General features: G+C 44.2%; 1 protein-coding gene across 2 annotated transcripts in view; it reads right to left on the reverse strand.

The window, feature by feature from the left end:
• GABBR2 (gamma-aminobutyric acid type B receptor subunit 2) overlaps window positions 1–23,605 on the reverse strand; it is a 413,665-nt gene that overhangs the window by 231,237 nt on the left and 158,823 nt on the right. The window contains exons 1-2 of one of the 2 annotated variants that reach the window (XM_054520353.2): window positions 22,748–23,018; window positions 8,991–9,161 (exon numbers count right to left, since the gene is read on the reverse strand). In XM_054520353.2, coding sequence (XP_054376328.1) covers window positions 8,991–9,161; window positions 22,748–22,912 — 336 coding nt within the window. In that variant the 5' untranslated portion in view covers window positions 22,913–23,018. Of the gene's footprint in view, window positions 1–8,990; window positions 9,162–22,747; window positions 23,019–23,605 lie in introns of those variants that run through there. The other variant, XM_024252745.3, reaches the window with a different exon arrangement.

Raw genomic sequence — 23,605 nt, forward strand, 5'->3', positions numbered from 1 at the left:
CCTGGCCGTTTGCAACCATCCCCCCTTGCCAAGTTGCCATCTGTCCCACCGAAGGGGCCTCAGGTCAACTCCTTTAAAGTTACTGCTTACTCTTCCAGAGCAGTATCCTGGGAGACACTCCTGCAGGGGAGGACAGGGAGACCCTGGGCTTGCACCTAACCTAGGAGTCACCCTTGTTAGAATCATCCATCATTCCCTGCTGCTCTTCCCGATGGCCCGGGTGACTCAGGCAGGAGGCAGTCAAGAGAGGGAATGGACTCTTCACAAGCCTGGATGCTGGGGCTGGGGTTTCTCTGCACCCCTTACACCTTCATCTCACCATCCCAGGAACAGGTGGACTCAGGACAACAGGAGAGAAAGAACTGCATTTGTCCCTAAGAATCTGGCCTAACGGATCAAGAATCATGTACTGAAATCCTCACTGAACACACCTGCACCAGGGAGCATGCAGGGTGAGGGGACACAGGGATCTGCTGTGGCTCTCATTCATCATCTCATCTCCCATCCAGTGACAGTGGGTGAGAGATGAGGAAGCAAATGGTGTCTTGTGCTGCATCATACAAAGAACTGGTATGGGGAGAAAAATGAGGAGGAAGAACACAGAGACGGCACACCTGGAGCCAGCTGGGGAGGCTGAGCAGATGGAGGGCAGGATGTTCCTGCCAAGAGAGAAGCCAGCATGGAGGTGTGGCTGGACCGAAGGGGCAAAGGAAGAAGTGACTGCAGGTGAGACAGAGGAGGAGGCCTCAGAGAGACCATAAAGGGTCTCGAGCCATGCTAAGGAGCTTGTTCCTGCTCAGAGCAGCAGGAGAGGATGATGATTCTAACAAGGGTGGCTTTTAGATTAGATGCAAGCCCAGGGTCTCCCTGTCCTCCCCTGCAGGAGTGTCTCCCAGGCTACTACTCTGGAAGAGTAAGCAGCAACTTTAGAGGAGTTGACCTGAGGCCCTTTTGGTGGGGCAGATGGCAACTTAGCAAGGGGGAAAGGTTTCAAAGGGCCAGGCAGGGCCCTGGAGGGCCTGAAAGGGCAGGTGCTTTGAAGAGGAAGCTCTGCAGATGGTGACCTTTTGGTCTTGGGCAGATTAAGGGCCTCACCTCAGTGGGGCCTGCCACTTGAGAGAGGTCACCAGTACAGAAAGGTCAGCCTCAGAAACCTCGAGATCACTGAGGACCAGTGACTAGGTGGGGAGTCTTGGAGCTTGGAGGGAGAAAAGGGAAAGACAGCCATGCTCATGGCAGGCACAGAAACTCAGCCATGCAGTGGGGCTCCTGAATGGGGGCCAGCCATGGGCTAAGGAACCTGATTCTGGATGATAATAAAAATAACAGCTGCCCCTTGCATGATGCTGAGGATGAGCCAGGCACTTTTCTTAGTACTTTAAGTATCCTAACACATTGAATCCTCCCAACAACCCTAAGAGGTAGGTGCTATTATTATCCTCATGCTCAAGATGAAAAAAAGATGGCAAAGAAGCCTATGAAAAGGTGCTCCACATCATATGACATGAGGGTAATACAAATTAAAACAACAAGATACCACTGCACATCTATTAGACTGGCCAAACTCCAGAACGCTGACAATACCAAATACTGGAGAGGATGGGGAGTCACAGAAACTCTCATTCATTGCTGTTGGGAATGCAAAATGGTACAGCCACTTTGGAAGACAGTTTGGCATTTTCTTACAACATGAAACATACCCTTACCATATGATCCAGCAATGGAGCTCCTTGATATTTACCCAAAGAGCTGAAATCTGATGTCCACAAAAAATCCTACACATGGATGTTTAGAGCAGCTTTATTAATAATTGCAAAAAATGAGAAGCCACCAAGATATCCTTCAGCAGGTGAATTGATAAACTGTGGTACATCCTGACAATGGATACAGTTGACCCTTGGTAACCACAGGCTCCTCATCCATGGAGTCAACCAACCATGGATCGAGGATTTTTTTTTCAGGGGGCGCCGGGGGGACAGAGTCTCACTCTGTTGCCAGGCTGAAGGACAGTAGTGCCATCTCAGCTCACTGCAACCTCCACCTCTCGGGTTCAAGTGATTCTCCTGCCTCAGCCTCCCAAGTAGCTGGGATTACAGGTGCCCATTACCACGTCCAGCTAATTTTTTTGTATTTTTAGTAGAGACAGGGTTTCACCATGTTGGCCAGGCTGGTCTCGAACTCCTGACCTCAGGTGATCTGCCCACCTCAGCCACCAGAGTGCTGGGATTACAGGCATGAGCCACCGCACTCAGCCCAGATAGAGGATATTTTAAAAATAAATAATAAATAACAACAGAGTAACAAAAATAACACAAAAAAAACCCAATGCAGTATAACAACTATTTATCTAGCATTTACACTGTATTAGGTATTAAAGGTAATCTAGAGATAATTTAAAGAATATGGGAGGATGTGCGTAGGCTATATGCAAACACTACACCATTTTATATCAGGGACTTGATCCTCAGATTTTGGTACCTATGGGGGTCCGGGAACCAATCCCCCATGGTTATTAAGGGACAGCTGTGTTAATTCAGCACTAAAACTAAACAAGCTATCAAGCAATGAACAGACATGGCGGAAAGTTAAATGTGTACTAAAGAAGGGAAATAAGCCAATCTGAAAAGGCTACATTCCGTATGATTCCAACTAAATGACATTATGGAAAAGGCAAAACTATGGGGATCAGTAAAAAGACAGAGGACTTTTAGGGTGGTGAAAATACTGTAATGATACTATAATGATGAATACATGTCATTACACATTTGTCCAAAACCATTCAATATACCCCACCAAGAGTGAACCCTAATGTAAACTCTGGAGTCTGAGTGATGATGCCCTGTCAATGTAGATTCATCAGTTGTAACAAATGGGCCACTCTGACAGGGATGGTGACAATGAGGAGGCTGTGCCTGTGTGGGGGCAGGGAGCGTATGGGAAATCTCCGTACCTTCCTCTCAATTTTGCTATGAATCTAAAATCCTCTAAAATTAGTCTCTTAAACAAACAAAACAGAGGCACAAAGAGGCTAAGTAATTCTCATGGCCATGTCCCTGGGAGTGGCAGGATCAGGGTCAAAGGCCAGGTCTCCGTAAGCTCACATCCTAGAATCCAAAATTCTTTGAGCTAGGAGGGATCTTAGAGGTCAACTGGCCCAATTCTCTTAGCTTACAGAAAGGGAAACTGAGACCCAGAGACAGCAAGTGATTGGCTTACGGGCACTTAAGCACTTAGTTGGTTAGCTGCAACATAGAATTGAAAGCCCAAAGAATAACTTGGTGAGGACTGTTGGGTAGACCATAAGACTTGAAAAGGGGGAGAGACCCAAATGCCCCTGCCTCCCTCTGCTGTCTTCCTAGGCATCCCCTGCCCACTGCCTTCATCTCCACGCCAAGCCCTATCTCCCTCCTGGGCCCGCAGTGCCCATGTGACATCACTCAGCACTCTGGCCTCTCAGCTCCTTGCTAATTCCAGTGACCTGCACCTCCATGCCACAGTGAGTCTTCACACATCGCCAGGGCCTGGCCTCTCAGTACCTATGCCCCTCTTCTGGCTCTGTCCATAGCCTCCCAACAACCCTCCAGTTCCTTACTGCAGCCCCTCAATGTGCACACGGGTTACCTGCCTGCCTATCCCTCTCCAACACAGACTTCGTGGACCACCCCAACTCTTCACACCCCCACTGTTGTCTTTCATCTGGCGGGGCCCCCAGAGCTGGACCAAGGCCTCCCTCCACCTTCTTCATCCTGCTCCTCAGTCCCCAGGCCTGCTGAGGGCCACAAGTAGACCGAGGCCACCAGGTAGAATGGGGCTACTTTGAGCTCAAGGTCTCCCACCACCAGAGGGCGTCACTTCCACCCTGAGCTCCTGACTCTGAGCCAATTATGCAGGACAGGAGTTCTCAATGCTGGCGGCACACTGAAGCCACCTGGAGAGCTTGGACAGGCTCCAACACCAGGGTCGTCCAGTATGAGTGCTCTGGGGATGGCCTGGGCATCAGGATTTTCAAAACTCCCCAGATGCTCCATCCATACAGGGGATTACCACTCAGCAGTAGAAAGAAACAAACCACTGCCACATGCCACAGCATGATGTGCCTCAAACACTGCGCTAAGTGAAAGAAGCCAGACGCAAAAGACTGCGCGTTAATTCCATTTATATGAAATTTCCAGAAAAGGTAAAACTATTCCCGGGGCTGGGGGGTGAAAATGACTACAAATGGGCACATGGGAATTTTTAGAGTGATGAAGAGTGTTCTAAAACTGGATTGTGGCGATGGTTGCACAAACACCTACTTTTTTTTTTGAGACAGGGTCTCACTGTCTTCCAAGTTAAAATGTGCAGTAGTGCAATCATAGCTCACTGCAGCCTTGAACTCCTGGGCTCAAGCCTCTCAGGTAGCTGGGACTATAGGTGTGCACCACCATGCCCAGTTAATTTTTGTATTTTTTTTTTTATAGAGACAGGGCTTTGTCATGTTGTCCAGGCTGGTCTCAGACTCCTGGGCTCAAGCAATCCTTCTGCTTTGGCTTCCCAAAGTGATGGAATTACAGGCGTGAGCCACCACACCTGGCCAACATAAAAAATTTATAAAAAACAATTGAACTGTACATTAACAACGGATGAGATATTATTATATCTCAATAAGGCTATTAAAAGTGAAGAAAAGGAAATGGAAGAAAATCCAAAAATGTACACTTTATTTTGTATTAAAAACAAAATTTCCCTGGTGATTCTAGTGAGCAGCCAGAGTTGAGAACTCAATACAGGAAGCCTCACCACTCACCCCCAGGCTGTGTCATTGATCTCTGGTCCTCCACAGCACAGGGCCCATCACAGACCATGGCACATAGGAGGCCACACTGATTTTTTGAGTGAATGGACCTGCATTTTCAGTTTGCCCCATGAATCACTGGAGAAGCAAATGGCTATTTAGTGAGCACCTACTACGCAGAGATATTTCATTTCTGTTTTCTCACTTAACCATCTCATCTTCAGTACCTGCGAGGTAGGATAAATAGCCCCATTTTACACAAGGGAAAAGGGGATCTCTATGAGGCCTAGGATCTCACAGCCATCATTTAGCAAGGATGGGCTCAGAGATCAGCCCGTCTGGTACCAAATCCTTCCTTCTTTCGTCTCATTTACATCTTTCATCCAGAGGGGGCATGGCAGAGCAAGCTGAAACTTTCCAGCCACCAATTCTCTCCATGGAACCCTGGTCCCAGCAGCAGCTCTAGATCTGATACATCCTAGGGTCAGCATGGGAAAGTGAATTGCCTGGGGTCAGGCAGCCATGCTTGGCCAAAGTGGGCCTAGAGATCAGTACCTCAGACCCAAGTCCTGAGCAGCCTCTGGGTTACCATGGGCTTACCTTGAATCTCAGGGGTTGGAGGTGCTCACAGGAGCAGCTGGTCCCTAGGTGGGATGGCCCTAAGCCCTCTACCCCCTTCCACAGTCCCAATGCCACAGTAATAAGCTCCGTGGGAGTAAAGCCCCTCCATCACCCCCTCTGACTTCAGGATTTCTTTCACTTGACATTCCTTCCAGTGCACCAGTCCGGAACAGAAGTGCTTGATGCTGCTGATTGACCAGTTTCATAAAAGGAATCCAGTTTCCTTGCACTCATGAAAAGCTGTTAGCCCCTGGCGAGTTTCCAGGGCCTGCACTCCAGCGACGCAGCCCAGACATTGAGAAAGGGATGCCAAAACCCTTGGGCACAGAGAGGAGTCAGCTGGCCTGAGAGATTTAAATCAAGAGGGGTCCTTGCCAGCAATACCAGCAAGCAGCATCCTGTCCTCGGGAAAAGAGGTTTCCCACTGAGATGCCCTAAAACCCTGGCTGAGGGCCCTGACACGGCTGTGCAAGGGGAAAGATGTGCTACCCAACAGTCAAGACCTGAGATTACCCAGTGAGGACTATGTAGCAAGGACACACAGCAACAGCCTGAGGGTACAGCTTCCAGCCCTGCCTGGGATCTTTACCAGCATGTGCCCTGGGGCAAGAGACCTCCCACCCTCTGCAAACCTCAGTTCCCATCTGTAAAATGGGAACCATCACTCCTCCTTACAGGGTGGCTGTCTGTGAGAGTTTTTGGGAATCTATAAGGCACCCAACCAATGTCAGGGCTCACAATTTACCCCCTTTAGAACCAGTCTGGTGGGAATTTCAAACCTCTTTGGCTACATGCAGGTAGTTCCCATGCAATTCCAGGAAGCTAGAGAAGAAAAGAAGGAGCAATGGGAAGTCTGAACTGAGGGGTTCAGGACCCCAAAATTTAGTCCTGACTTTTCTGTGAACAATCTTTCATGACTTCAGAGGTGCCTTGAAACCTTGAACTTTGTCCCCTTCCCTCTCTGGGCCTTAGTTTCCCCTTCTACAAAATGAGGAGGGTAGGAGATATGTCTCTAAGGGTCCTTCAGGCTCTGACAGCCAAAGATGCTATTAGAAAAAAGCAGGTCGCCAGGCGCGGTGGCTCAAGCCTGTAATCCCAGCACTTTGGGAGGCCGAGGCGGGCGGATCACGAGGTCAGGAGATCGAGACCACGGTGAAACCCCGTCTCTACTAAAAATACAAAAAATTAGCCAGGTGCGGTGGCGGGCGCCTGTAGTCCCAGCTACTCAGGAGGCTGAGGCAGGAGAATGGCGTGAACCCGGGAGGCGGAGCTTGCAGTGAGCCGAGATTGAGCCACTGCACTCCAGCCTGGGCGACAGAGCGAGACTCCGTCTCAAAAAAAAAAAAAAAAAAAAGAAAAAAGCAGGTCTGGCTGGGCATGGTAGCTCACGCCACTTTGGGAGCACTTTGGGAAGCCAAGGTGAGCAGATCAAGAGGTCAAGAGATCGAGACCATCTAGCCAATATGGCGAAACCCCGTCTCTACTAAAAATACATAAATTAGCTGGGTGTGGTGGCACGTGCCTGTAGTCCCAGCTACTCGGGAGGCTGAGGCAGGAGAATCGCTTGAACCCAGGAGGCAGAGGTTGCAATGAACCGAGATTGCGCCAGTGCACTCCAGCCTGGTGACAGAGTGAGACTTCGTCTAAAAAAAAAAAAAAAAGAAAAAGAAAAAGAAAAAAGCAGGTCTCTCCAAATCCTAGCAGAGTCCAGTGTTAATGGGGCCATGGGATGGGTCCTTCTTATCCTCCACCATCCACTTGTTTCACTCTCATTTTAGAACATTTCTCGCTTCTCTATGAAGGCGGCCTTTCAGCAAAAGCCTCTTCAGCGTTTGGCAATGAGTCACTCCCGCTGGAGGTCAAGTTCCCTTTGTGCCTCCTCCTAGGGGCTGAGAAACAGAGAGGTGGGAAGATGACGAGCAGTCTTGCCTGGGAAAAGCTTGCCTTGTTTGGATATCCACAGACAGTGGGGCCAAACACTTCCACTTTTCACGCACCTCCAAAAACAACCCTCTCTGTGTATGAACTTTACAGTTTACAAAGCTCTTTCAAATCCATTACTCATTGGATTTTGGCAGAAGCCCTGCAGGGAGGCATGCAAGAATTTATTGTCCCCATTTTACAGGGGAGGAATCGAAGCTCAGAGAAGCAAGGTAACGTCTCCAAGGTCACACAGCCAATGTATGAAGTGGTCTCTCCTTCCCATGGAAGAGACAGGGGGCAAGAACCTCAGAAGGTAAGTGCAGAGCTGCAGTGGAAACCAGGTCTGCTGATTACCAGCCCTGCTCTACTTGCAACTTTCTTGCCACCCTGCCCGGCCTTTCCCCATTCCCAGGCTGGCAGGAGGCTGTGTGTCTGCCCCCACCGCTCCAGCTGAGGTCTGTCTAGACCCCTGACTCACACATGGAAATCCTCCACACGGCTAAAGTTTGTTTCTCTTGGGCTGCTAAGAACACTTGGTTTGTCTTGTGTTTTTGGAGGCTCCAAGTATCAAAAGCACACAGGGGAACAGAAAGGAAAGTAGGAGGCACAAAGCAAATGGGAAAAAAGACAGGAGGCCATTTTGTACTCATCTGAGTGAGGCCAATGTTTCAAATATTTGTTAATATCCACTGTTAGTAAGGATATGTGAAAATGGGAATTTTCAAATGCTGTTGGTGGGACTAGAAATTAGAACTGCCTTTTTGGAAGTCAGTCCTTCTCAAATTTTTAAATGGCCCAGTAATTCCACTTCTAGAAGTCTACTGCCAAGACGCACACCTAGGCATGAGAGTACGGTTGTCCCATTGAAAAGTGGTCAACGTTCAGAGGGGCTGGCTCGGTAAGTTACGATATACACATCTGACAGAACACCAGGTCCCTTTAAACCTTGAGGTTAATCAAGGCCTCTAAGATCTGTTGTAAAGTGAAAAAAGAAACATACGTGATATGAAGTCATTTGGCTTTAAAATAAATACATTGAAAAAGTTCTAGGCAGATGAACCCCTAAGTGAAAGCAGGAGTTAACTTTCAGAGAGAAAGCATGATTCAGGTGGCTTGGGACAAAGCAACACTTCTACATTTTTTACTACCCATATTTTGACTTTTCTTTTTTTCCACAACAAAACACATACACAAAACAAAAAAATTGCCTACCATATATTAAGGTGTGTTTGTAAGTCATTTAGAACAAACAAAACTCTATACCCCATCCAAGGTGACACTGGCATCTTCAGTCCAAGACAGCCCTTCCCCAAAACTCTCCTCACAGATGAACAACCCCTGGTAGAACTTCGTGATCTTAGATGGTCACGACAGCATCAATAACAAAGACAAGCCCACAGGGCCAGTGAGGGAATAAGCCACACGAGGTAGCCAATAAAAAGAATGAAAGGGAAGTTTCACTCCTGATGATGGTTTCCACCAGTCCTATGCACAGTGAAATTCCTCAGCTACCAGCTCTATTTTGTCAACGGTGAAACAGCTTTGATCGCACTAACCAACACATGCTTAAAAGCCCTGTGAGAGTACCCATCCCTGACTAAACCACATCGCCTTTTGCTAGATGACAGCAGCAAGCAGTAAGACAGGCCGTGTCCACACAAGCCGAGCGTACCTCAGAGAACCTCTGAACGTCTTGCGTCAGCGTGCCCACGCGCTTCCACTGGTAGTGCTTGAGCAACTTCAGAATGGCTGGATTCACTGCATTGTCTGATGGGACGGTCCGAAAGAAATAAGGGTATTTTTTCTTATCGGCTAGAACAGGCGTGGTTGCAGCAAAAGAAAGCTGAAAAACACAAAAGAGACAACACTTTTTACTGATGAGCCTCGCAGCTGTGACCCAGCATCTTTCCTACTGGAATAGAGACTGTTAGTTTCAACTTGGAGCATAAACACACAGGGACAGATATTTTTAAAACTTTTTTATTGTAAGAGTAACATATCATAATGGAAGGGAAGGTTTAAAAATGCAAAATAAGGAGGAAGAAGGGAAAAAATAGCCAATGATCTACCCCTCCCTAAAGAACCATCATTCATGTTATCGTCTATTCCTTCCCAGTCCTTTTTCTATGCACAGTGATTGGATTTTTTAAAAAAGATCCTGAAATCATTCTACATGCACAATTGAACTGTTTTTCCCCATTTAACAGTATCCTTAAAAACTCTTTGTAAACCTTATAATAGCTGCAGAATATTCCAGCATATGAATATACCATAATTTACTGAACCGTTTCTAATTTGGGGTTATTTTGATTATTTCTAATTTGTCATTATCATCATATTATTCTACAGGCATCTTTGTACATAGCATTTTTTGTTTTATATTTTGGGATGTTTCTATAAGATAGAGTCTGTGATGTAAAATTTTCCAGATAAAGAATATGAGTCTTTAAAGATTTATACTTATTTCCAAAAAACATTTTATCAGTTTGCAAATTTACTGGCCAGGAATGATTAGAGGGCCAGTCTCACCACATCTTTGCCAACAGAGGGAGTAAAAAATGTTATTCTGTCTAATTTTATAATGATGTATCACCAAATAAAACCCTGAATCATATCGCATTCATGGTTATAGATAATGCTGAACTTTTCCCTATGGTTATTAACTAGTAGCATATCCTATTTTAGGAGTAACTTTTTCATGTCCTTTGTTTATTTTTTGAGTGGTATTCTAATGCTTTGCTGATTGAATTTAATGAAGATACTTTAAATATATATACAGCATTCAAACTCAGGCTATTATAGTTGTTGCAAATATCTCAGTTTGTGTTGCCTTTACATTTTATGTGTGTGTATTTTAATTTACACTCGGTAGTCAAAGCTGTCCATCATTCTCTTTATTATTTCTTCTTTTTCTTTTAAGTGCCAGTTAAGTTGTTAAATTGGATGTTAATTGCCTGTTCCTGAAGGCCCAACCTAAATGTCACCTCTTCCATAACACTTTCTCTGATCTCTGTTCCTTCCGTCAGCCTCAGCCACAGAAGGTAGTTATCAAAGTTTTTGATCTTTGCAGTATGATGGTGAAAAGATGGTATCTTGTTATAGTTCTAATTTGCATTTTTCTTAGTGTGAGTGAGGTTGAATATTTCTTCTATTTTTTATATTAATTTTATTTATATATATCTTTATTTATTTATTATTTAGAGACAGGGTCCATTCTGTTGCCCAGACTGGAGTACAGTGCTGCTATCATAGCTCACTGCAGCCTGGAACTCCTGGGTTCCAGCGATCCCCACCTGCCTCAGTCTCCGGGGTAGCTGGGACTATAGGTGTATGCCTCTATGCCTAGCTAATTTAAAAATCTGTCTAGAGAAGGGGCCTCACTATGTTGCCTAGTCTGGTTTTGAACCCCTGGGCTCAAGCCTCTGGCCTCAGCCTCCTGAGTCGCTGTGACTACAGGTGTGCTGTCGCACCCAGCTTCTTCCTATGTGTAAAAGTAATTGGTAGTTCCTTTCTGGAAACTGTTCACATTTTTTGCTTGTTTTCTAATTTGACTAGTAGTCTTCCTTATCAGTTTATAGAAATGATCTTTTATATTAAGAAAATTAGCCCTTTATGATATAAGTTGCTAATTTTTCTCCCAGTTTGTACTTTGCTTCTTGATGTTGTTTATAGTGCCATTTCCATGTAATCATGGTTTTTTTTAATGAGGATGAATTTATCAGTTTTTTTCCTTTATGACTTCAGGTTTTATGTCTTATTTAAGAAAGGCCTGTCTTACTCTGAGATTATAAAATAATTTCTCCATGGTTTCTTCTAGTCTGTCTGTCCTCCCTCCTTCCCTCCCTCCCTCCCTCCTTCTCTTCTTTTGTTTCATTCAAACCTTTGATCCAGAGAGGGCATGGATGAAACAAGCTCAATCTTTGCTGCCACCAGCCATCTCCCGAACCTTTACTTGTCCCAGCAGCAGCTCTGGATTTGATACATCCTAGGTTCCAATTTCAGCATTCAGGGAAATAACATCCTGGTACCCTCAGCCTCCAGCTGAAGTTGCTTTACTGCTTCTTCTGTCACCCTAGAACCACGTTCCCCTTACAAAAGTTTGTGGGGGGCAGTAGAGATTTGTCCCCTTCCATGTCTGGTTCAGAGGGTAGACAGCCACTCTCTAGAATTGCTGGATCTCCTATCTGTTGGAGCTGACCACACAACAGTAATTCAGCCATTACCTGAAGCTACTGAGCCCCTGTAGAAACCATCTTCTAAGATCCAACAGAGATCGAGACACCCCAAGACCGGTAAAGGTCAAAGGTAGAATGACTTTTGTCAGTGTTCAAAGATTCTTGGTAGAAGAGGACTAATGAGAGGGAAATTTCAACTGGACACATTGAGGAACATTCACATCAGAGTTGTCTGGCCATGGAAAACCTGCCATCAGAAGTAGTGAGATCCTTGTGTCTGGAGGTGTGCAAGCAAAGACTGGACCACAATCTAGTGAGAACAGAAGGGCTTCAAAGTGTCTGTGAACCCCCTGAAAACTGTAGGAAAGGATTTGCATGGCCATGTATGTGCAGACAGACATGCACATTTTTCTGAAAAAAAGAATCAGTGGCTTCCATCATATTCACAAAGAGGATCATTCCAACCAAATCAAGGTCTGCGCACCTGCCTTCAACTGACATTTAGGTCCCATAGTGAGTGCGAGAAATAAAGCTCTCTATAGTCCCCTCAAACCTACTGTCTGTGATTCTTCTCACAAGATTAAAAACACTGCAAGCCTCCTATGCTCACCAGTGGGGGAAGGAGCTATTAGAAAAACCTGGGAGCAACTATTTCAGGACAGGGACATTATATATACCATCACATCCCCAAAAATGCTTATCTAATACAATTTGGAAAATATTGGCTTTCTGATGTGATTTCTGAATCACACTCTGGTTGCTACTTTACCGTTATTGTCCCATTAGTTCCAGGTCCACAATTAATTGTTGCTTGAACAACCTCATATGTTTTCCCTGTGGGTAATTACCGTGGTTACTGTTCAGTGAATAAATGGCCCATTGTGTTTACAATAGGCTTGGAGTACAATATGTGCCCCGGGTCTAAATCATGTTGGGTGCAAAATATTAACTGGCACTGACATTTTCTGCACCATTTGAGATAATGCACGCTTTGATTAGATCGCTTTGCGTCACTATTTCTCTGGCTTTAGCCTCCTGAAACTTTCTTCCATGGGCAAAAACTGCAGGTGCCCAGTAGTACTGCTGGACTTCAAAACTAACAGACATCTGAGAAATCATCTAGCTCTGGGGTTCTTGGCACACTGGAGTTATTTGGGGAGATTTTAAAGAATACTGATGACTTGGTCCCACTCCAAACGAACTGAATCAGAATCTCTGGGCATCTAGCCCAAGCATCAGTATTATTTAAAAATTTTCCAGGTGATTATGATGCTCAGTGAGGGTTGAGGACCACAGATAAAGCTCAACACCCCTGGTTTGGAATAAGTAGACTGCAGCCCCGAAATGAGATGCCAAAATTCCACTATAGCTAATAAGAGGTGGAAGCAGGACTTGAACCCGGGTCTATAGGACCCTAACACTAGTGCACTTTCTCCCATGGATGACTATCTACCTGCCTCCTACATGCTCCCCAGGCCTTCTTCCCCTAGCACAGTCACCCAGCATCTGGCATCACCAGGGCTGTTAGCATTAGGGCCCTAACCTGGAGACCAAGATTTCTGAGCTCTCCTGCCTTGTTTCGCATAACCAAGTTTGTTTCTGAACAGATTGTGATTGAGGCTTTGAGTTAATTCCTAGCCAGGGATTTATTTCGGAGAGTATTTTAAAATTTAATTCCTAGTTTTGTTATCATTTCTAGTTTTATTGCATTATTTTGAGAATTTGGCAAGTGCAGTGTCTGCTTTTGGAATTTATTGAGATTTTCTTTGTGGCCTATTATACAATCAACTTCTGTACAAGTTCCATGGTGGCTGGAAAAAAAAGATGAAATCTATAGTCATAAGCTATAGAATTCTTTATTAGACTACTTGTGCATAATAGATATAACCAAACTAATTATATTATCATACGCTTTGTATTTTTGTTTACTTGATCTATCAAAGGCTGAGAAGTTTGTTAAATTTTTCTCTATTGTCTCTGGCCATTTCTTCATGTATTTCAACTGTTTTTGCTTTATATGTGTTCATTTTATCTGTTTTGAGCATAAATGTTCATCACAATTATATCTTCGTTTTTCAGCAATGTATATTTTTGCCTAGTGCAAATAACAGGTACTTAATAGATATTCATTGAGCGAGTGAAGATTGAAATATTTATCAAGATAAAATAAACCTGTCATTTTATTGCTTTTTGTTTGATACTGTATCACACTTGTTATTAATACTGCAACCCTTACTGTATTTTTGCTTGCATTTGCCTGTCACTTTTTTATCCTCCTTTTATTCGTATTCTATTACGATTGTTTTTAAATACGTATCTTGAAAAAAGCATATGGACAGATTTTAAAATATGTATGTTTATTGCTGTAGTAAATGTTTGGCCTTGCATTTATCATCTCGTTGACCATCTCTTTTTTTTAATGCTTCTCTTTTTTGTTTTCTTTTGTTCCCGCTGGTTTTCAACTTTGTATCTACTCTTCTCTATTCTGGCTATGTGAATTAATCTTGCCTCAGGTCTCAGCCCGCTGGAGTACTTTTTAATAGGTACCTAGAGAAGGATAAAGGGTTGACAACTTACTGAGGATGGCCCTGTATTGCACTGACACACGGCAGAATTTGGCTGGGCATGAAATTCTTGGGCTACCATTTCTCCCCTTTGAAACTACGAAGTGACGCAGAGGAGAAATTTGGGGCTGGCTTGATTGTCACTGATTGTCATTCATTTGTAGGTACCCAGTTTCCTCTGCCTGGAGGCCTGAAAGATTTTTTTTCCCCTTATTCCTGGAATTCAAAAAAATTGCACTCTTGATTTTATTTGGGATAAAGAGAGTCCTATACACGACCTGTATACAATCTATACACTCAAGTATTTCCAACTCAGTAAAAAAAAAAACATATATAAAATGACTATGCTATATTTATATTGTGTATATTGTTTTATATTTATATTTTTATATTTAACATATTTATTACATATACTACATTTATAATATTGTATATATTATACATAATAAATATAGCATATATAGTATGTTTATTATATATATTTATATTATATTCCTATATATTCTTGTCTCTCCTCTGGGCCACAGGATTATCTGTATGTTGTCTCTTCATTCCCTAAATCCATATCTGTCCTATTTTCTTTTCATAATTGCATCTCTTAGTCCTTGTCCTCTTCAATCTAGAAGAGCATCTTACTTTACTGTATTTTATTACAAGGTATGTGCATATTAGCTTTCACTATTTTCTGGTAAAACGACTATATCCACAGCCCTAGCTGTAGGACATAAGTATTCTCATTTCTTCACATCCTGGCCAATATTTGATATTATCTGACTTCCTAATTCTTGTTAGTCTTTCAGAGATAAAGTGGTACTTCATTATTGTTTGATTTTGCAGCGCTTTGCCTGGAATGTGGCTGAGTGGGGATACACAGACATGTTAGCTATTCAGGTTCTTTGTTCTGTGAGTTGCCTGACTTGCTTTTCAACAGCCTCAGTTTTAAGCCTTATTGTCTTTAACATATTTGTATTGTGTTATTGACATTTTTAGTTTCCTATGAATTTTTCATGATCATCTCCCTTTTCGCCCCATCCTCCAATTGCAGGCTATTTCATGGAGCATGTTTTATTGCATACGATTGAGGAGGCTATACATCTTTCTAAAGTTTTCTTCTTTATCCTATAATAGATCATTTTCAGAGATGGACTCTTCCTCCACTTCTTCTGAGTACTGTGCTTTTTTTTCATTATTTTTGAAGTACTTTTTCAAAGGTGTTTTAAATTTATTAATCTTCAAAAGCAAGGCAAGTGTTTTCAGGCTTGGCTTATCAAGAGACACATGTGGACGGCACTTGGCCCTATTTTCTATTTACGTTTTAATTGCATATACTTTTCAGAAGGCTGGAGAATAAGTATTTAAGCACAGTTTTTGGTGTCTAGTAGGCTTTCACCTTAGGCTGGTCTACATTAAATAAGTGATATCATCTTTTACCCTCAGTGCCCAATTTTCTAATACTCTAGATCAACACAGTACATTAAATTCCCTTCCTGCACTGCTGCTAGGTTTTTTCTTTCCTGCCTAAAAAATTTCACGTGGGAAGTCTCTGCTTCCCAGAACGCAATTCACATCTAGCGTGCTCCCCTCCTCTTCTTATCCAGGTTTTTTCCCCCCTAGGAATGTATAGCTCTGTTTGAGTTTAGTGAAAGATAGATGAGAATAAAGAGAAAAAAGCAATTTGGTTGTCTCAGAGATCAGCAACTGTGAGGTAGAGGCAATAGCTATCCAATTTTCTAATTGATATGAGTCCTGAGTCTAACTCAGATTGTAGGGGAGAAAGGAAAAGGTCTACCTGTTAATTTTCAACACAATTGTTATTTTATGCGGCAAGGTTTGGAATGCCAGGAAGCAAAGCTTAGGATTTTCTCAATCTAGAGCCATCTACTTTGTAATTAATGAAGCTTCTAAACATCTAGAATATCAATGAGTACTGGGGTCTCTTGGTTCCTTGAGAGTGTATGTATGTGTGTGTTTTTTTGTTTGTTTGGTTGGTTGGTTTTCATTGAGATGGAGTCCTGCTCTATTGCCCAGGCTGGAGTGCAGTGGTGCAATCTCAGGTCACTGCAACCTCCGCCTCCTGATTGTTCAAGCGATTCTCCTGCCTCAGCCTCCCAAGCAGTGATTACAGGCACCCACCACCATGCCCAGCTAATTTCTTTTTTTTTTTGGATTTTTAGTAGAGATGGGGTTTCACCATGTTGGACAGGCTGGTCTTGAACTCCTGACCTCAGGTGATCCACTGCTTTGGCCTCCCAAAGTGCTGGGATTACAGGCGTGAGCCACCGTGCCTGGCTTCTTTTCCATGTTTTGATAGTTTCAAAGGAAAGCTGAAAAAATGTTTTATTGGGTACCAAATGTTTTATTGAGTAGCCAAATACCCTTTTTTTTTCATTTTTGGTTTATGCCATTTATTTATTTAGTAAACCATATATTCTCAAATATTACAAAAATAAAGTTCAAGTCAGTTTGGTAAAAGTATTAGAAAAATCACGAATAAATTTAGTCTGACTTAACCAAATATGTGGCAGGGCCTGGCACCCTCTTTCGCATTGTTCAGATGCCATTTAAACCACAAGGTGGTGTGAAGGTTTTTAAGGTTCGTGATTGGTACCATCAAACTGCTCTCTAATGTGGTGGTGCTGCCATGCCCCTGGGGGCTGGTGGATAAGACTGCCCAGCTCATCCCATACTGGCCAGCTCTGGGCACTGAATGGGGTTTTTGCCCACCCCTCTGCTTGCCCCAATCTGTAGCCAGGCTAAACCTAGATCACCAGCATTCTCTTTATCTTGAGCAGTTGCCCAGTGAGTCCTTGAGCACATCCTGGCCCACAGAAGATCCTTAAATAGCATCTCATTCTTTCACTCCCACCCCAGGAACTGACCTGAGTGCTTCTGATAATGATGGCATCCATCTACCCAACCTACGACCAGACCACAGGGCCTGATGGCTCCCCTGCACTATCCATGGCCACCTGGCCAGAGGAGTGGCAAAATCCTCCAGAATCTTGGTGTCAAGGACCAAGTTCACAAAGAATTAAGCATGATGAGTGGTTGCCTTGAAGCCAGCATATGGGCAAGGTGAAGCAGCTTTGACCTTCATCCTAGAGCGTCAAGACGGTCCTGTCCAAATCCTATAACCTAGTTCTCAGTATACAAATTTAGTATAACTGCCCCCCACCCATCACCTTTTATCTATGCCAAGGCTTCCCAGTTATCCCACCTGATCCTCACAACAACCCTGTGGCAGGTGCCGTTAGTAATCTTATGGATAAGAAAACTGAGGCTTAGAGGTTAAAAAACTTGCCCAACAAAGCAAATTGGGGCGAAAGCACAAAAGCTTTCATGCCCAAGAAAGCATGAAAATGTTTCAGCTCTAAATAGTGGTGATGGTTGAACAACATTGTGAATGTACTCAATGACAATGACTCATCCACTTTAAAATGGTTAAAATGGCGAATTTTATCTTGTGCATTTTACCACAATATAAAAAGAAAAAAGGAACTTGTCCAAGATCATGCAACTTAGAAATGGAGGAGTGGAACCAGTATTGTTAAGTCATACTGCCTCCTCACCACCACAGCCCCTCAGAAATGATACAAGCCCCTCAATCTGAATCCCAGAGACATCCTGGCAAAGATGGGCAGCAGCTGAGTGTGATTCAGACCCCTGGACTCCAAAGACCTTGGATTTGGACCTCAATGCTGTCTTTTCCTAGCTGTGCAAACTTAGGCCACTAGTCCTTCTTGCATCTGTAGAACTAAGATTGTAAGTTCTGCCCTGCCTGCTTTGGAGGGGTGATGGCAGGATGTAAAAAAACTTTGTGGACTCTGAAACTTTACAGACGCATAAAGTCCCCTGCACTCCCTGTGATTATGACTGCCAGAGAGTTCATAGATACTGGATTTGTGGAGAGTCTGTTCACACGGGGGATCCTTTGCAATCTTCCTGGGGGACAGGATTTTTGTTTTTATTTCCTCATCCTACACTCACTCAAAAAAAATTCATTCTCTAACATGCCTGAGAGCAAAGCTTGCTTGACAGTGGATGGATGAATGAATGGAGAAATGACCCAACCACCCAATCGGCCAGCCACAGTCTAAGCCATCCAAAGGAGAGTTTTTATGAACACGTCTGACTTGGTGATTAATACTTTCAGATAGGGCTAGGTGCAGTGGCTCATGCCTGTAATCCCAGCACTTTGGGAGGCCGAAGTGTGCAGATCACTTGAGGTCAGCAATTTGTGACCAGCCTGGCCGACATGGTGAAACCCTGTCTGTACTAAAAATACAAAAATTAGCCGGGCGTGGTGGTGGGCACCTGTAATCCCAGCTATGCGGGAGGCTGAGGCAGAACAATGGCTTAAACCCAGGAAGAAGAGGTTGCAGTGAGCTGAGATCATGCCACCGCACTCCAGCCTCGGTGACAGAGCAAGACTTTGTCTCAACCAAACCAAACCAAACAAAACAAAAACTTTCAGACAGATTACCCAAGGTAGAAATTATCATCCATTTTATACCTGAAAAAACTGTGGCCCGGAAAGGTCATCCAGTAGACCAGGGAGGGAACAATTTATGCCGTGGCTTCCAGGGCCTCTCAAACACAGCAAGTTTTGCAGGAGACACATTTAACCAGCAGCATGGGATGGGAAGAGAGCCATGAGCATCTCTCTCCAGCCGGAGGCCTCTAGCCTGCCGTGATATGTTTCATGAGCGTTCAGGGCCTGCATATTGAACCATGAGTCACTTTAACAAGAAGCACCTGAATGCAGAGAGAAGTGGTGAGCTCATGCAGCTACAAGGCCTCTTTAGGGAGCCGGGACACTTAGGCTTAACCCTGTCCCTGTGACTGAGAGAACAAGGGCAAGTCATTTCCCCCGTTTTAGATGTCTGTTTTTCTCATCTCTGAAAGTGATGGACTGGACCAAAGATTTCAAAGATTCTCTGCAACCACAAAAATCTATGCTTCTCCAACACTGAAGAAAATGATTAAGGAGTTTGTTGGTCTTGCGTGGGTGTGTGTTTTATTTAATCTGATTTATGCAGATAACTGCCATTGTGCCTCACTTCCATCTGCAGATACGAACCCAGACGAAAAATGTAAATGCATCTCCCAGCTTCAGGATCTTTATGACATTCCAAGCCATTGACGAATTCTTGCCTGAATGCAATTCATTCTTTACCTGTTTTGGGGCATCCGAGTTTAGGTTCTCTGCAAAAATAAACCATTTTTTCAGGAGGCAGGTATAATCGGGCAGGGGGGACCACAGTTGCTAAGTCCTAGGTAAGGAACTCAGGCCAAATGCAAAGGGATGAGAAAATGATTGAGGCTTGCTCTTTTCTCTGTTGGTTTAATCTTTTTCCACGACTTTGCTGACTGTTTCTGTAATTAAATGAGGGAGGTATTTGTCATCTAGGGTTCTTTTCAGCCGAGATGAATGGAACGCAACTTTCTCAGGAAGCTTCTGACAAAACACTGTTTGTGGCCAGTGCCAGGATGTATACAAAGGCCCCGGGCGGTGTGTGTTGGGAACTCGGGTCCACTTCAGGTCTGCGCCAGGTCGCCGCTGTGCTCAAGCCCTGGCAAAAAACTGTTTGGACAAAAAGTGCCTCAACATAGATGCCGGTGAGATTAATGTGATGCGGGGCGGCTGCAAAGCATTTCCCCAGTTAACAAGGGCAAATGAATGCCTGGCGTTTGAGTGAGTTCTGGAAGCCTCACTCCAACAAAAGGCCTTCTAGGATGTCGTGCATAGACTGGCTGTACGATTTTAAATTTCTTTAGTCAGGGAGAGCTTGGGCTAGAACCTCTTGGGGAACAATCATTTCTCCTTTCTGTTAATGAGGTTTAGTTTTTCATCACTCAGAAATGCACAGCAGTTCAGTTTTTACCACCCCCTGCCGTGGCCAGTCTTTTTTTTCTTTTTCTTTTTCTTAGAGACAGGGTCTCACTCTGTCACCCAGACTGGGGTACAGTAGCATGATCATAGCTCACTGCAGCCTGGAACTCTTGGGCTTAAGCTATCCTCCTGCCTCTACCTCCTGAGTAGCTGGGATTATACCCATGTGCCACCATGCCTCGCTATTTTTTTTATTTTTTATATTCAGTAGAGACAGGGGTCTCGCTATTTTGCCCAGGCTGGTCTCAAACTCCTGGCCTCAAGTGATCCTCCTGCCTTGGCTTCCAAAAGTGCTGGGATTATAAGTGTGAGCCACTGCACTCGGCATATTCTTATGGGGAACTTGTGACAATTTGTAAGGGAGACATTATTGCCTTTGTTTCCTGTGGGAGAAACCGAGTCTCAGGGAGGTATAGCGACTTGCCTGGGGCCCCATAGCTAGTAAGAGGCAAAGCAGCCAGGTGTGGTGGCTAACACCTGTAATCCCAGCACTTTAGGAGGACGAGGCAGGAGAATTGCTTGAGGCCAGGAGTTCAAGACCTGCCTGGGCAACATGGTGAAACCCCATCTCTATAAAAAAATGCAAAAAATTAGTCAGGCATTATGGTGCATGTCTGTGGTCCCAGCTACTCGGGAGGCTGAGGCAGGAGAATCAACTGAGTCTGAGAAGTTGAGGCTGCAGTAAGCTGTGATTGTGCCACTGCACTCCAGCCTGGGTAACAGAGGAGACCCCTTCTCAAAAAGAGGAAAAAAGAGAGGCAAAGCTGGGACCTGAGCTTAGATATTTTGACCTCTTGAAATTATGAAATAATGAGCACGTACCGTGGAGCAAACATTGCATGAAGGGCTTAGCATTCACTTCTTCACTTAATGTGCAAAACAACCCTATGAAGTAGATGTGATTCTGATCTGCATTTTTCAGATGAGGAGACTGAGCCTCAGAGAGGATAAGTGACTTGCACATGATCACACCGCAGCAACTGGCAGAGCAGGGAGACCAATGTCACAAGTCCCTGCTCATTCCACAGAGTGCTATGATTCTTCTCTGTGACTTAACAATTCCCAAAACATATTTACTTCTTTAGTTTAATTTTGATCTTCACAAAAACCCATGATATCAGTAGAGTAGACTTTATTACCCTCATTTTTTAGATAAGGAAACTGATGTTCAGAGAGGTGACTTACTCAAAATCAGGTGACTTACTCAAAGCCACATGTTAGCAAATGGCAAGGCTAGGGCTTGGGACTTTTGTTCTTAGAATGAAGTCCTCTCTCCAATTTTCCAGGCTGCTTCTCAGGGAGGCATCTGAGGCTAAGACTAGAAAGCAACCAGGGCAATTTAAAAGAAGAGAGAATTAGCCGAGCATGGTGGCGGATGCCTGTAGTCCCAGCTACTTGGGAGGCTGAGGTAAGTAAGAGGACCTCTTGAGCCCAGGAGTTAAGGTGCAGTGAGCCAGGATTATGCCACTACACTCCAGCCTGAGTGAGAGTGAGGCCCTGTCAGAAAGAAAGAAAGAAAAATAAAAGAAAGAAAAGAAAAAATAAAATTTATTTAAAAGAAAAAACAATACTTCATCAGTGGGTTAGTATGCTTTTGATTCTCTAAGATGGTCCAATGAAAACATATGAAACAAAAATCATACTTATATTTAAAAACATTCTTCATCCTGGACATTTTTCTTTTTAAACTTCTATTGTCAAATAGAAACTACATACATAAGCATGTTAGATACTTTTAAAGAATAATAGCAAAACCAAATCAAGCTGCCTATCACCCAGTTTAAGAGACAGCATTTATTTATTATGATAAATTGTGAAGTCATTTAATGCTTTGCTCTTTAAGATAGAATTGTTTTTGCTATATGGCATTCTATGATTCTTTATTACCTTCTTCACTCCCTTCTTTAACATTTCTATTACTACTTGACGTAAAGAAGATTGGAAAACAACTATTAGTTCCTCAAATCCTTTTATTTTAAGTCAAAAATGGGAGTAAATTAGAGAAATGGCAAAACCAAGTCAATGCTGAGAAAGCAGTGTGGCTCATAAGGGTAAGAATGCTGGGTTTCAGTTTGGACAGGCTGTGTCTGAATGCCACCTCCGCCCCTCCCTATGCAACGTCAGAAGACTCCTCCAACTTTGGGAACTTCAGTCTCCTCCTCTGTAAATGGACCGGGGTCAGACAGGCACATTCCCATTTCAGGGCTGTCATGAGGGTTGGAACAGCACAAGCACCCAGTTAATGACGGCTTACAGTAGACCACAATTTCTAGACTTAAAAGTTACCAGAACTAAGTTAGGAGAATTAGATGGTATTTCTTACAATCACACAAGGCCTTTTAATTTACAAAGCCCTTTCCTGCAATATTCCACCTCCCTAGGGAAGGCAGGGGAGGAGCATACCCATTTTACAGATGAGAAGCCTCAGTGAAGGAAAGGACTCGCTCAAACTCAAGTGGCTGCCACCAGGCAGGGACATCATTCTAAAGCAGGATTTCCAAATCCTAATCTATTATTTTAAAATGGTTTGTTAATTAAACAAATAATAATGATTGTATTGCTTGTCTAATTGTGTACAATTAGAATGTATGTCTTTAATTTTCTCTTAAACTTCTGGTAAAATGTTCCATTTTCGCCTCACAGCTGTGCAGGTGACAAATGCAGGAAATTAACAAATTACATTAGAAGCCTCTTTGGTTTCCTTGGCTCCTTTGCACTTGGCTTTCAGCTGACGTCTTTAGGGGTAAGAAGTGTTCTCGTGTGATCACAGCTGTGAAGCCAACTGCCTTTTAATTACCTCACTGCAGAAATCATGTCTCCTCATGTCAATATGGCGCCTCTGATCAGTCCACAAGTTGAAATCACATCTGTCGGGGGTGGGGGGTGCTGGGGCCCCAGCTCGAGTCTTTGAGTGGGAGAGGATGCAGCATTTCTTACTTCTGGGAACATACTTCCTACTCATTTGTCCAGGCCCACTCACAGACACCTCCTCCAGGGAGCCTTCCCTGCTCTCCCTCAGTTCTCCCAGCACTGTTTCTTCCCCTTGTGGTGAGGCACTGAGAAGTGATGGGCAGCCAGGCCCACTTCACTGACCGCTCTATGAGCTCATTGAGGGCTGTCTGCGAGTTTGCTCTGTAGCCACGGGAGAAGTGGAGGGGAAAGGGAGACAGGAGGGGTCACAAAATGCCTTCACACTTGTCTTCTCTAGACAGGAACTCACCCAGCTGTCACACAAAACAGAGCAGAGGAGGAAGGAAAGTGCTGGTTTCTCTGGCTGAGGAAAACAGGGTTTGCGCCCCAACCCCCCCCCGAGTAGACACAGCTCAGGCAAAGCTCTGAGCGGCAGACTCGTACCAAGGAATCACTCAACCAGACAGGCCAAGCTTGCCAAGGAGGCCTGAGAGCCACCTGCCCACTGACACTCAGAGGACATGGGAGGGCCTGCAGGGTGGCAGTCACTGGGCACCTCACAGCCCCAATCCCAGGGACACCGGGGCTCGAGAAGAAGGGGTCATCCTAGGTTCCGTTTACCCTGTGAGCCAACGCCTTCCACAGGCAAGAAAGTGGAACACGAGACTCCACACCTCTGAAATGTGCTTCATGGTCAGTCCAGAGGAAACTTAGCTGAGTCAAGTTCAAAGATTCAAAGATGCTT

The sequence above is a fragment of the Pongo abelii genome, chromosome 13 (assembly GCF_028885655.2).
Source record: "Pongo abelii isolate AG06213 chromosome 13, NHGRI_mPonAbe1-v2.0_pri, whole genome shotgun sequence".
NCBI classification, from domain to species: domain Eukaryota; kingdom Metazoa; phylum Chordata; class Mammalia; order Primates; family Hominidae; genus Pongo; species Pongo abelii.